Source organism: Anabrus simplex, chromosome 1 (assembly GCF_040414725.1).
Source record: "Anabrus simplex isolate iqAnaSimp1 chromosome 1, ASM4041472v1, whole genome shotgun sequence".
Classification (NCBI taxonomy): Eukaryota; Metazoa; Arthropoda; class Insecta; order Orthoptera; family Tettigoniidae; genus Anabrus; species Anabrus simplex.
In genome coordinates this window covers 802,334,855-802,350,093 of record NC_090265.1, presented here as the reverse complement: position 1 = coordinate 802,350,093, position 15,239 = coordinate 802,334,855, and the positions used below count along the sequence as shown (strand labels likewise).

The 15,239-nt window shown below is 38.4% G+C and overlaps 1 protein-coding gene across 4 annotated transcripts in view; it reads left to right on the top strand.

Moving 5' to 3' along the window:
- Prp5 (pre-mRNA processing factor 5) overlaps positions 1 to 15,239 on the top strand; it is a 268,041-nt gene that overhangs the window by 111,747 nt on the left and 141,055 nt on the right. For all 4 annotated transcript variants that reach the window (XM_067136316.2, XM_067136315.2, XM_067136314.2 and 1 more), the window contains one exon: positions 1,376 to 1,561. In XM_067136316.2, coding sequence (XP_066992417.2) covers positions 1,376 to 1,561 — 186 coding nt within the window. The remainder of the gene's footprint in view (positions 1 to 1,375; positions 1,562 to 15,239) is intronic.

Sequence of the window (15,239 nt, the reverse complement as noted above, 5' to 3'; positions counted from 1 at the left end):
TGCAGTACACCACATTTAAATCAATCGTTTCAGTTATCCGGTCTTGTGTTTCGATTTGCATTCTATTTTCTCATAAATTCATAATATTCATCAATTTTTTGGAAATGTCTGTTGAATTGAGAACCTTCATTGTAAAAAGCCCCACATTGTAAAAAGATTTTCTGATATCTAAAAACACCAAGTAGGTGTCATGTTTGCTTACTTTAGCCAAACGCAAAATCACTTATAATATAAATGTGTTTAGATGTGTACCTGGAATCCTCTCTGGTTTTGATTGAAACAAATGTATTGAAGAAACTTTTGGTCTGGCACTCTTTCAGTTACCCTTTGAATTATTCTACAGATTATTGGACGCCATTTATCTGGATAATCAGTGTCTCTGTCTTTGCGAATGAGAACTGTCCGGGCTCTTTTAAGAGCAACAGTGCAAAGTTGGTTTGCAGCATTCTAAACACAGTCAGTGAAATAATTTTATTGGCAATTCCGTTCCATACAGTGATGTGATCAAGACTGCTGGCCATTGTCTACCCTAATTCTCTTTATTGCAGCATTCACTTCTTGTTTAGAAATATCATCATTAAAAATTCTGTTTTGCTTATGTACAGCTTCGCTTACTATTGAATGGTTTTATGGTGTCACCGTGTCATTGGGGTTTGTAAAGAGGTTCGAAAAAATGCACGTAAGCATTTTCTGACTAGAGTGAATAAGGGTGCTTCGCATCCAAATACTGTGTGAATAGCCTTGTTACATAAGAAATAAATTGACCTTTTCAATATAATATATCAAGCAAATAATACTACATCAGTCTTGGGACTAGTTTCAGCCACTTAGTGGCAATCTTCAGCCAAATAAAATTAAGCAGTTTATGTGATAACTGAAACATATGATCAAACATCAGAGATTTACTTCTTTGTCTGAGGTCCTAAGTCAAGTTAAAGGCATCATATTATGACAAGAAGATCATAACCATAATTTTTGTTATTGTATGTATTGTAATGTTAACCATAATTTGTTATTATTTTTTTTATTTCGTTAGGTCCATCTATGGACCACGGTGCTTGTGTTTTAGCTGTTTCTTGATGCCATCATCGTCGTTTGCCACAATTGGTGTTCTTAGCGTTATTATATGTTATTATATGTATTGTAATGCTATAATTATTCCTGTAACGTTGTCTTTGTCTGGTATAGCATGTATATATATATATATATATATATAGTATACTATGTATTTTTTATATGCAGTTCTAACTCTTTTCTTCTCATTCAGTTAATAATTAGAGGTTGTTATGTATAGAACCCTTAAAGTTCACCCATAAAGAAAATTTGTTCAGTATCAGATTTTTTGACATTTGTTGATTTGTCCTGTTCTTTCCAGTATTCCTCTGAAGAAGAAGAGGAAGATCTGAATGCTACTGCAGCTGGTATTGCTAACAAACAAAAGAAGGAACTTGCAAAAGTAGATCACAGTAGTGTGGTGTACACGCCATTCCGTAAGAACTTCTATGTTGAGGTACCTGAAATTGCTCGGATGACTTCTGAGGAGGTGGAAGCATATAAAGAGGTTAGAAGCTAGATACTTTAAACAACAATTTGTTAAAAACTGCACAATAGACACCACTTTAATAGAATACTCTCAACATTAATACAAGTACTAGAAAGTAATAAGGAAGTATCAGATCAAGTCATATGTACCTTAATTTCTATCATAAGGCAGATTTGTAATATTTGACAACATAATATATTTATAAATGTATTGATATTCAAATTCAAATACAGCAGAGTTTCTGCAATTTGTAAAATACGGTGTTCAGAAGTTGCATAATTTCAAAGCTTTTGTGAATAGTATTTCTATGAAGAGGCTATTTTATTAATTTCTTTTTTTTATTCTGTAGCTTTGACTGCCATATATTCATAGTGTGAGTGATCTAGAATTTCATTAAGTTTAAGCAAATTAAGTAGGGTCGATTGCAGAAATGATGACTAGTTTTGAACCGTAGACACTGTCTACCTAAATGTTCAAGTTATGCACTATATTTCATTGCATAAATAGAGCCTATTACAGAAATGGTATTTAGTTGATCTTTACAGTTAAAAAGTGCCTAAATATGGCTACCATATTTCAAAAACATTATTTATCACTTAGATACTGTCAAAAGTTGATGTTAAAGTGATTTTTAAACAGTGCTTAGGAGACTGTTAAACTCAAATTTTAGGAGCAGATCAAAATCAGAGCTTATGTAATATGAAACATGAAACATATAATTTGTGTTGCTATGTTGAGACGATTCCAGTGAGAAATGTTAGACTGTAGGTTGTCTGTTGCGAGATTGCAGCAATTAGTTTGAAATGTGCGGGGAGGCACAGTTTGAATTTATTTCTCTTTTCAAGAGACAATAAGAGACTTCTTTCTTGAGCATGACACGAGGGACAGTCTGGTACCTGTCAACCTGACTATGGTTCTTGACAACTGATACATTTCTTTTCCTTGGAATAATTTCCCAGGAATAATAGGTTCCATCTACTACATCAATATCAGAATAACGTGTCTTGATCATCGGAAAGCTGTCACATACATTAGTCAACTAGGAGGGATTCTATTAAATTATATTCTGTCAAGCAAGTACATATATAGTGACACTACAAAGTTGATTGTGTGTGTATGTGTTTTATTTTTTTATATTTGCAGATTACCATCACACTAACTCTAATACCGTTTTCAGCAGTGATGAAATAGGAAAAGGCAAGGACTGGGAAGGAAGCGGCCATGGCCTTAATAACAACCCCACTATTTTGCCTAGTGTAAAAATGAAACAACTACAGAAAACCCTCTACAGGGCGGCTGATGGTAGGGCTCGAACCCACAATCTCCAGAATGCAAGCTTACCTCTGCACGACCTGTACTGCATAGTGACTTCCTTGGTTACAGAGTACTGTAGGTTGCTCCCACCTTATTGCTGCCATCTCCTTCGATCCTTCTGTAAACAAATACCACATACGTTTAGCCATGTTGTGTGAACTGTAAGACGCGACAGCTGACTAGCCTTTGGTGTACATACCAGTGATTTCATTGGTTGTGGCAGGCAGAGAGTGGTATGGAAGATACTTCTATTTCCATTTTTGAACCAATATTAAACTTGAAGGAACACTGGCTGAACATTGATTATGCAGTGGAAAATTGTGTGGAACTTAAGACGTTGTGTAGATAGACATTGTCTAAGGATTAAAACTAGCCATAATTTCCCAGTCAGTCCATAGTGTTCAGCTGGAGTTTAGCAATATTTTGTTTAAGTTTCAATATTGGTTCAAAAACAGAAATAGAAGTATCTTCCTTACTACTCTTTGCCTGTCACAACTAAAGAAACTTATCCGTAGGGGCGCCAAACCTTTAGTCAACTGTCTGCTGTCTTACGATGGTTGAACATGCGTAAATATTGTTCACAGAATGTAGCTTTCTCTAAAATAATGAGATTTCATGATAAAGCAACGCACCACCATACGAGGATGTGTAGCTTTGATTAGTGTTGTTGTTATAGCTAGTGTAAATAACAGTGGCAAAGGAATAAAAACTATGCTGGAACCGAAGGAGTTGGCTAGTATAGGTCTATAGATGATGGGTTCAAATTCCATCGTTGGCAGCCCTAAGGATGGTTTTCTGTGGTTTCCCTATTTTTACACCAGGCAAATAGTGGAAATCTGCCTTAATTAAGACCTTGACAGTTTCCGTCTCATTCCTTGCCTTTTCCTATCTTATCATTGCCAAAAACCTATTCTAGTTAGTGCGATGATAATCTGCTAAAAATTAAAAAAAACCCTTATTGTTGTGTGGCTGTTGTGTGTGTTTACTTGGCAATAGATCCAGATAGGTAGATTGAGTGGGACATTAAAGGAATGAAATGAGGCAAGGCAGCTGGAATTGACGAAGTGAGCATAGAAATGATAATAGCAGCAGAAGCAGTTGGTCTACATTGGTTGTATAGACTCTTCAGAGTGGTATGGAGAGTAAAGAATGTCCCAAAAGAGTGGACTAAAGGGGTCATTATACCAATTTTCAAGAAAGGAGACAGGAAACAATGTGAAAATTACAGAGGAGTGACACTGATACCTCATACAGTTGAGATCCTTGAAAGAATCTTGGATAAACGAATAAGAGACAGAGTAGAGGGAAAATTGGCAGAACACCAGTATGGATTCAGAAGAGGCAAGTCCACATTTGACCCAATATTTACATTGCCTCAAATGATGGAAAGGTTTTGGAAATATAGAAAGGACATGATAACAATGTTCCTAGATATTGAAAAGGCATATGACAGTGTTCCAACGAATTTAGTATGGAAAACATTGTCAGAGGCACAGATTGGAAATGAAACAATGCAGATGGTAATAGCATTGTATCAAAATTGCGAAAGCTGTGTTAGAACCAAAGTTGGTCAAACTGAATGGTTCAGAGTTGAGACAGGCTTAAGACAGGTAAGTGTATTGTCTCTCTTATTCTTCATTATCATTATGGATAGAATTCTCCATAACATCAAGGAGAAGATGATGGGCGAGCAAGTAAGGTCTATGCTCTTTGCTGATGACATTGTAGTTTGGGGAGATAATGAAGAGGAAGTACAGACACAAGTTGATTTATGGAATGAGGAGGTAAGAAATTTTGGAATGACGATTAGTACTGCAAAAAGCAAGACTTTGATCATGACGAGAGGTAACAGACAATCCAGGAGAGTGATCAAAATAGGAAATGAACCTCTTAAAGTAGTGAAAATTTTTTAATATTTGGACAGCGTGATGTCACAAGATGGAAATTTGGATGGAGAAATTAATTTAAGTGTACAGCAGTCTGCAAGTTTCTACCAGTGTGTGAGAGACATTGTATGGAACAAAGATGTGCCAATGAAGTGCAAGAAGGTTTTATACTCGTCTTATAATAAACCTATGGTTCAGGATCCTGGACATTGACTAAGCAGAACCAAAGTAAGATACAAGCAGCCGAAATGAGGTTCTTGAGGAGCATACAGGGAAAGACAAGACGAGATAGAATACAAAATGAGGAAATAACGAGAAGCATGGGAGTATGTAAACTTCAAGAAGAGATTGATATAGCAAAGCTAAAATGGTTTGGACACATGATGAGAATGCCAGGAGAGAGAATACCAAAGAGAACATTCATGGATACAGGGGCCTAGGGAACGGCCTAGAATGAGGTGGAGGAGCTCCGTTGTGGACTATTGCAAATAGGAGTCCATAGCAATAAAGTACTAGAAGAGGAATGGTGGAAAGATTGGAGGGCTTGGTACACTACCCTACCCAGAGAGAATCTGGAAAAGGGAATGGATGAAGAAGAAGATCAAATATAATACAGTTTCTTCCGGTCACTGTATACGACTGCCCTCTGACCGAAATGAGTTATTCTGATACAGTATGAATGTATTCAATTGGACCTGTTATTCCAGGGAAATGATCTCCAGAAAGAATAAAATAATGATGTTCCAGAGCGTAATTGATAAAATGTTATGAGGTAGTGCAGTCTAAGCACATTCAGGAGAGCTAGCACTGGTTGGAAGATGTAGCACAGTAACTCAAGGCCACGGTGGGGAGGGGAGTGTTGACGGGCCTTTAGTGTGAAAACCGCATGTTGAATGTGGAGCAGTCATGTTAGCAAGCTGAATGGTTCCTCCCCTCATTCCCTTCCCTAGCGCATCTTCAGGATCGAGTCAGGGTGGTGTGCAGACAGGCGGAGAAGCGTGTACCTTCCCCTGTGCACGTGTTTATTTTATTCTAGATCTCCCATCCTGTAATTATATTAAATCTATAAAACGAAGATTGTTTGCTTAGAAAGGATGGAGAAACCAGTATTGATCGTAGGTAGCTCATCATTACTCTTCAGTACATTGATGGTGGTCACAATACCTGTCTACTTTACTTCACACAGTCGCCACAATGACATTCATGGTATCACTATTCATGGTACAGTTTACTTAAAAGTGCTCTGGTCGCTAAGAATTATTGTGGGGTTGACAAGTACAATGGCCTGCCCCTTGAATCGTGCTCAAGAAAATGTTCCCACATCACTCAACAAGTCCTTTATATTTCCTCTTGAAAAGCAAAATAACATTTTAAATTGTACCTCTATGCTGATTTTGAACTTTGCTCCAAACTTGCAGCAGACGTCCTATGAGAGACCATCAGACTAATCTTTCTCTCCAGAATCTTCTCAACGTAATGCATTTTACATGTTTCATAGTAGGCCTACCTAAAATTTGATGTTAAATAGTATTCGCAACAGTGTATAAACATTGCCTCTTAAACATCATCTTTAGACAGTGTCTGTTATTTATTTATCTTATGGCTTTTTCTGCCGGCAGTGTCCATGGACATGTTTGATCACCTGGTGCAGGTCTTTCTGTTTGTCGCCTATGGGCGACCTGCACATCTGGATGTGAAATGATGATTATAATGAGGAAGGGAGAGGATGAAACCCGTGTTGGCACGTAGCCTACTCCTGTAGCTTAACAGCAAGTGGTCTACTCAGAGCTTTATGACCCCTTCCGAGGGACGAATCATTGTCAACATCATCATATTCTGCACTCCATGTGAACGCTGCGGAAAGGTTTGGAATTGAATCCAGGCAAAGGCACGCAATCTAGTGATTAGAAATTGTGTACCACCACCTCTCCTACCCTGCTGGCCAACATACTGATGGTGACATTTTTTTTCGACCACTGGGACTCGAGCAAACTAACCACAGTGTCAGAGCATTAAGGCTCAACGCCTTAATGATCATGTCCATCAGATGGGCAGTGTCTAATTGATAAATAATGTCTTCGCAATGCACCACCATATTTAAGCGTTATTTAATTGTAGACCTTGTCTAAATACTGGTTCTGCAATTGGCCTTTACTGTCTGGATTATCATATTCCTGATATTGACTATGCTGTGGATGTTGATACAGCATACACTCTACAAAGGGTTTACAACTTGTTTGATGGTTTAGTGACCACATGGATGTCTGGTTTTGCTTCCACTTCCCTCTCTTTTATCTATCCTAACTGTCCTTCCTTGTTCTCCTGACCCTGATAGTGTTATTTTCAGTTTCCTTCCTTTAATGTCCTTCCTTTACCTTTAGCTGATATCCTTATTCTTGAGGGATGGGAACTTCTCCTTTTTTAGCTATGATTAATTTTATGAGGGAGTGATAATCTCATTGTTTTGACCCTTAAAATAACAGTCTTCACTACAAGGCAGCACACACAGCAGATGTGATGATTAAAGTCTTCAGAGGAAAATAGCTAGAGACCCATACTCTCTCAACAATCTGAGGACACTTACCGTATTTACTTGTGTATTAGACCCCCTCGCGTACTAGACCCCCCCTGGCTTTTCGAGACGAAGAAAATGAAAAAAATAAATCTTGCATATATGATCCCCCAACGTAATTCGTCAGAGAAGAACAATGATTCCGCTTCAAAACGGGTACAAGTCTTATTGCAGCTCTGATGACATCACACAAATTTGTGAATAGTTTCGTCCATACGACCTACGCAATAAAAACGCGTCAAATCTATGCGGTACCTACATCGGTGTTTCGTAGTTAAGAAATGTCCGCCTCCGTAGCATAGGTCTACTGCAGCTCTGATGACGTCGCACAAATACTGTAGGTGAATAGGCCTAGTTTCGTGTCCGACCCGCGCATTGCAAGCATGCATCAGTAATGCTATATGTCTGTGTTTGGTAATTAATAATAATCCGCCAGTGTAATGGTTAGCACAATTAGTTGCTGTTCTACCGGGCGAGTTGGCCGTGCGCGTAGAGGCGCGCGGCTGTGAGCTTGCATCCGGGAGATAGTAGGTTCGAATCCCACTATCGGCAGCCCTGAAGATGGTTTTCCGTGGTTTCCCATTTTCACACCAGGCAAATGCTGGAGCTGTACCTTAATTAAGGCCACGGCCGCTTCCTTCCAACTCCTAGGCCTTTCCTATCCCATCGTCGCCATAAGACCTATCTGTGTCGGTGCGACGTAAAGCCCTAGCAAAAAAAAAAAAAAAAAAAAATTGCTGTTTTCGGGAGTCTGACTTTGATTCCCGGTACCTTACTGCCAGACATTTACGAATGGCAGGAAGGTTGATATGCAGTAAAGGCAGTACATGTAACCCTCCTCCACTGGGGGTGTGTCTAAAATGAGCTGTACTACCTCGGGATGAGGAAACGAGTTTACTTTAGTTGAGAAATATTCACGGTTGTTGCTGTTTATACACCAGGCGAGAACATTAACAAAGTGGCCGTTTAATATTTCGTAATACCAATATAAATGGTCCGTTATTAGACATTATAAATTTTCCAGCTAACTCATTCCTGGTTGGCAGCGTTTCGCCCCCATGTGCTAGGCTGGGCTCATTAGTTGGTACCTAGCACACCTACCAAGACGCTGGCTAGTGCATACCGTGGAGGCCACTGCGGAGGCTAATTGTAGCCACTGGCAGTGCCAATGCACTATGAGAGACTTTGTCTCATTATCAAAAATTGATGCCTGCTTGGCCATCAGATGATATAGATGTTGATTCCCATAGGAAATCTGAAAAAATTGTTCCGAATGAGTAAATTTATAATACCAATAACACCAATAATACCAATAATACCAATAATACCAATTATGATAACATCCTTATCCCTTTTTTCTACGGGGTCGAGTATGAAGTGAGACGAATCTTCGTAGCAAGTTTTTACGGCCATATGCCCTTCCTGACATCAGCTTCACCAGAGGAATTAATGAGATGTAACGAATGACGTTGTATGAGTAACTGAAACGGACTTTTGTATGTACCCTAGGTCTAAAAGTCCTCGTGTTCACGCTTTATTGTCTTTTTACGTTTAGAAATACTGCCTTCTGACGAAAATAGCCAGTGTAACTTAAATACATTCTAAGTTTGTTAAATAATAATATAGAATGTTTACACGTACAATTTATAGCTCTTTATAGCCTAGAAGTCGTGTGTTCACTGCACAAAATTTTGAGATTATCGCATATTGGACCCCCCTTTACTATTTTTGGCTGTAAAAGTGGGGAAAAAAGGGGTGTAATACGCGAGTAAATACGGTAATAGGACAATACAGTCCTCTTTCCAGTCTTCTCAGATTGAGGTTTTAGTTTTATGCAGGTTAGCCCTGTGAAATCTCATGTTGGATTCGACCTACATTGCTAAGAAATACTCCGAATTCTGTACTGGACCTAGTGTAACATTACCTAATGATTCTGTTCATCATAAATTATGTGAAAATGGCAGATGAGCTTAACTTATTAACTAACTCTTTCCCGCGGATTGCGTAGTAAAGTGTACCGGACTCGTATGTTGTCTTCCGCGGTTTGCGTGGTAGAGCATACTTTAGTTTCCAACTGTCTTCTCCTGCCATCTGTGGGCCAAACATATAACTTCTTGGCACCAATGAATCTCTTTTCTTCCTAGATACAAATGACATGCATAGCTTGCTAAAATACCACCTTTTTTTATAGGTTATCTTAGGAAAAACTGACAGCTGACTGAATGTAAACACATTGTAGCAACATGGCTGCATATAGAGAGTTGAATGAAGATTATATTCTTAATGAATTGGATCAGTGTGTTGATAAATGCAGTGATAGTGAGTTCAAAATTTGTAGTGAGGATAATGAAAGTGATGTGGAAGCAGTAGGCACGGAAGATGCACCTGAAGGAACTCAGAATGCATTGGATGGGACGGGAGATGCTTATTCAGGTACTGTCTGGCCTACTTGGACAAACAATATTAGTTTCATTCCCCCAGCTAATTTTCTTTCGGGCTATGGACCTGTGCATAATCTTCCAACTGGTGGCAATGAATTTGAATACAGTAAAACCTAGTTAATTCGAAGTCATTGGGACTCAAAAATTGGATTTTGAATTACATGATTTCGAATTAACCGCCAGTTCGTAATTCAGAAGTGCCAGCCCTTGCCGCCTTACAAAATTTTCTAAGGCCCGTTACTGTATGCAGTTAACCTTGATTCACAGATTAAACCTTTCAAATGCCATGGAAAAAAATCTAATTCCAAAATGCATCCAGGAAGGTGTATTTAGAGTATTCAAAACATGCACTTGGATAACTCATTGACAAACATAACCTCTTGTAATGAAAGAAAGAAAAAAGAAAGCGAGATTTGAAGATGAGGAGAAATCTGTGCTGGCTCCCATGTGCAAGTGCTTTATTCATTGGATTACTGTACTGTATGCATTTTTGATGCCCTGTACTTGCACAGAAAGTACCCGATGCCCTTAAAACATCGTGGCTAATCAAACTGTTCTATTATGAGGGGAGAAAGTTTCTCACTTCCTTCTGCATGACAACACAGTACAGTCACTCTATCCCTGTACGATTTCCCGCCATGGCACTTCTCTCGTACTTCAGAAATGTAAACACTGGCTGCGTCACAAAGTATTCTAAGACCCATTAATGCATGCAATCATCCTGATTCACAGTTTAAACCTTTCAAATGCCACGGAAAAAGCTATTTCCGAAATGTATCCAACAAGGTGCATTTACAATGTTCAAATAATACACTTGGAAAAATCAATGACAAACATAACCTCATGCAACGAAAGAAAAAAAATCACGATTCAAAGATGAGGATAAATTATGCTGGTTCCCCTGTGCAAATCCATTATTGTTTGGATTACTCTACCTTTTGCATTTTTAGATGCGTTGTACGTGCGCGGAAAGTGCCCGACGCCCTTAAAACATTGTGGCTTATCGAACTTTCCTATGACGAGGGGAGGAATTCTCTTGCTTCCATGTGCATTGCAGCACAGTAAAATGACCCCCCACCCTTGTACGATTTCCCTGCTGGCACTTTGTCCTTTAAAACCATAAGACCGTTTGGGCTCAGCATTAAAAGAAAGCAATGCAGTTTCATCGACAATGACAATATTGTTCGGTGCCTACAAATTGATTATATGAGCCACGCTTTTTCGTCAACTGTCGGCATCGCCAGTTTTCACAGATTCTGTTTCTCCGCACACTGTCTGCTGCATGATATCACGGCGTTCCTTAAAACGTTGAATACAAAAGAATTCCAATTTCACTCAAACTTCGCAATTATGAAGCACACTGTTGAATTTAAATTTTGAATTTAAATTACTCTGTAACATACTATTGTTTTAAAATGTAAAGGCAGTTTCGAATTAAAATCTGAATTTCGATAATGGGGCCGACATTGTACTTCGAATTACGAATTATCCATATTTCGAATTAAACAATTTAAATAACATGCAAAACTGTATCTCATGTTTCCGTGATTAAGAGCTTCTTCGAATTAGGTGCGATTTTGAATTATCGATGTTCTGTGGTATTTTGAGGACGTGATTGGTGGTGTTTTCTCAAAATTACCTAATACTACTAATTTATATGTGACCTATAAGAGACATAGTGGTTCAGCAATAGAGAAAGATTGGAAAAACACTACACCTGAGGAAATACAGTAGAACCTCGATAATTCAAAATCTTGCCTAATTTGAAGCAGCTCTCGTTCTCGGAAACATGAAATACGGTTTTGCATGTTATTTAAATCGTTTAATTCGATATACGGATAATTCGTAATTCGAAGAACAATGTCAATCCTATTACCAAAATTCAGACTTTTAATTTGAAACTGCCTTTACATTTTGAATAAAATAATATTTTACAGAGTCATTTAAATTCAAAATTTCTCTGCATTATGAAAGAACGCGTCTTCCGGAACGTGTAGGAGTAACTTTGCGCACTTTCACCTACTTCGGCATGTCTACAGTGTGCTTCATATCCGCTATGTTCGAGCGGAATCGTAATTATTTTGTATGTGGCATTTTAAGGAACACCACAATATTACATAGCAGGCAGTATGCGGAGAGGTAGAATCCACTAACACTGGCGATGCCGACAGTTGGCGAAAAAGCGTGCCTTATAGCCTATAATCAATTTGTTCACAGCAAAAATCATTGTCATTGCTGATGAAACTGCATTGTTTGTTTGTTTTATTTTTTTAAATGCTTAGGTCAAACGGACTTCTGGTTTTGAAGGAGAGAATTGCCAGCCAGGAAGAAATGTTCTGTGTTGCTATGCAGTGCACACGGAAGCGAGAGACTTCCTTCCGCCATCATAGGAAAGTTTGAAAAGCCACGATGTTTTAAGGGCATCGGGCACTTTCCATGCCAGTACAAGGCATCTAAAAATGCAAACAGTACAGTAATCCAAAAGATAAAGCATTTGCACAGGGGAGCCAGCATAATTTTTTCTCGTCTTGGAATCGTGTTTTTCTTCCTTTTGTTGCGTGAGGTTATATTTCCCTTTGTTTTATACAAGTGCATTATTTGAATAATGTAAATGCACCTTGTTGGATACATTTCTGAAGTAGTGTTTTTCATGGCCTTTGAAAAGTTTAAACTGTTTAGTTTAAGCCAGTATAGATTTCTCCTCATCTTTGAATCATGTTTTCTCTCTTTTGATTTCATTGTGTGGGGTTATGACAGGGGTGCCAGTATAGATTTCTCCTCGTCTTTGAATCATGTTTTCTCTCTTTTGATTTCTTTGTGTGGGGTTATGTTTGCCGGTGAGTTATCCAAGTGCATTATTTGAATACCGTAAATGCACCTTGTTGGATACATTTTGGAAATAGTTTTTTTCCATATCATTTGAGAGCTCTAAAACTGTGAATCAAGGTTAATTGCATGAAGTAACGGATCTTAGAATATATTGTGATGCCACAGGGGTTGGCATTTCCGAAATACGTGTTGGCGGTTAATTCAAAATCACGTAATTCGAAGTCTGATTTTTGCGTCCTAACGACTTTGAATTAACAAGGTTTTACTGTAAAGGCGTTTAAAGTTATTCTTATGTTTTTTTTAACAACAGTAAAACATTGATTATCCGTCCCTCGATTAACCGTTCTGTGGATTATCAGTCGCAATAAAAATCTAGATTCTTTTAAAAGCAATGTACAGTTGCTCCAAAACTCAATGAGCGTACTCTTGATGTCAATAATAATAATAATAATAATAATTTTTTATTATTATTTTACATCCCACTAACCTCTTTGATGGTTTTCGGAGATGCCGAGGTGCAGAAATTTTGTCTTGCAGGAGTTCTTTTACGTGGTAGTAAATCTACCAACATGAGGCTGAAGTATTTGAGCACCTTCAATTACCACCGGACTGAGCTAAGATCGAACCTGCCAAGTTGGGGTCACAAGGCCAACGCCTCAACTGTCTGAGCCACTCAGTTCGGCTCTTGACGTCAAGGTATCTCGATACAATATTCTGTTTTGGAGCGACTGTACATTGACTTTCCGACTCCTGAGTCCGCGATCATAACATACAGTAACTACTGTACTTACACGCTCATAGACTGGCAATCGGCATTGGAGACATGACTTCATACATTTTTTAACTATATAATTCTGTGTTGTGTAAAGTTATTTAAATTTTAACTGTTGTGAAAGAAGAGGTGTGCTATTTAAATTCAACAGTCACAAACTTTATTATCCATTCCATTGTTGACGAATAATGTACTGTAATGCGCCCTCTCCCAGCCCATAGAGCGTAGAGTACGGTATGCTGGTCATTTCTACTTCAGAATGATACCTACAACTTATTTGGTAGCGTGTAACATCTCCGAGTACCGTACGTAGATCTTTCACATCGTTCTCTGTCAAGGTTAAATATTTTCACCACAGGCTACTGTATCGTAAATATTTCACAATGCACAGGAATTGGAAACCAGTCTAGTGGCCCGTCATAGTCAACCTCCGCTATTAGTAGGCAGGTAGGTTGCATTCTGTACTGTAGTGCAAAGTAAGGAAATGTGAGAGTGACTGATAAAGTTGAACATTTATTTTCTGTTCTAACAGCCGAGAAATGTTGAGATCGAAATCTGCAGTAAAAGAAAGAAAAAAAGGTGTAGTTTTAACCATACAAAATAAAGTTAATATAATCGAGCAGTTAAAGAAAGGTGTACTAGTCTCAAATTTAGCATCAGAGTTCGGTGTGGGTATGACAACAGTGCGGGAACTAATGAAGAATAAAGACGAAGCGTTGCAGTTTGCGGCAAGTTCTGACAGTTCGCATGGACTCGTTAAAAGAAAAACAATGGAAGCATAATCTTTAAAAGAACTGAATGCTGCGTTATTCACATGGTTTCAGCAAAAGAGAGACGAAGGTGTACATATTAGTGGTCCTATGATAACAAGGCAGGCACAAATTTTTCATGAAAAGATGGGGCTCTCAGTGTCCTCACCAGCGTCCAATGGTTGGCTACAGAGATTTAAGGACAGAGATGGCATTTGAGAATTAAACATCGAAGGAAAAAAGCTTGTGGTGACAGCAGTACAGCAGAAAACTTTATATAAGAGTTTAAGCGCATAATTGAGAGATAAAATTTAATTCCAAGTTAAGTGTACAGTGCCGATGATACTGGACTTTATTGGAAGTGGTAAAACACTAGCAGCTACTGAAGAGAAATCAGCTCCTGGTCACAAATCTAGTAAAGCATGCATTACCATCTTGTGCTGTGCGAACGCTAGTGGTGACCATAAATTAAAATTAGCTGTTTTTGGTAAAGCAAAAAATTCGCTTTCTTTCAAAGGAACAGTGATGAAATATTTCCCAGTAGATTATTGTCATAGCAAATCTGCATGGATGACATGCGATATTTTCAGGACTCTGTTCCATAATATGTTTGTTCCGCGGGTTTGAGATTTCTTGGCATCTAAAGGCTTGCCATTAAAGGCCATCATTTTTCTTGATAATGCACCCTCTCAGCCTGTTAATACAGAGTTGAAATCAGAGGATGGAAACATTTTTGTTTTCTATTTGCCACCTAATGTAACTTCATTAATTCAGCCAATAGACCAAGGCGTCGTCGCAACCTTTAAGGCGCATTATAAGGGGGAATTGCTAGGCCTCTTACTTTCCGAAGAAACGTCGATGGTTGAGTTCTGGAAAAAACTCAATCTTAAAGAAGCGCTTTATCTTGCCCCAAAATCATGGGATCTTGTAACCGCTCAGAACATCACTCGATCGTGGAGAATATTGTACGTTGATGTCGAAGAGCTCGCCGATGATTTTCGTAGGTTCACTGATGAAGATGAAAATGAGGGATTGATGATCAAGGATATTCTGAAGACTTTTGAAAATAACATTCATTTTAGAGAAATGGATGAAAGTAACATTGAGGAGTGGCTTCCTACTGACGATGTATT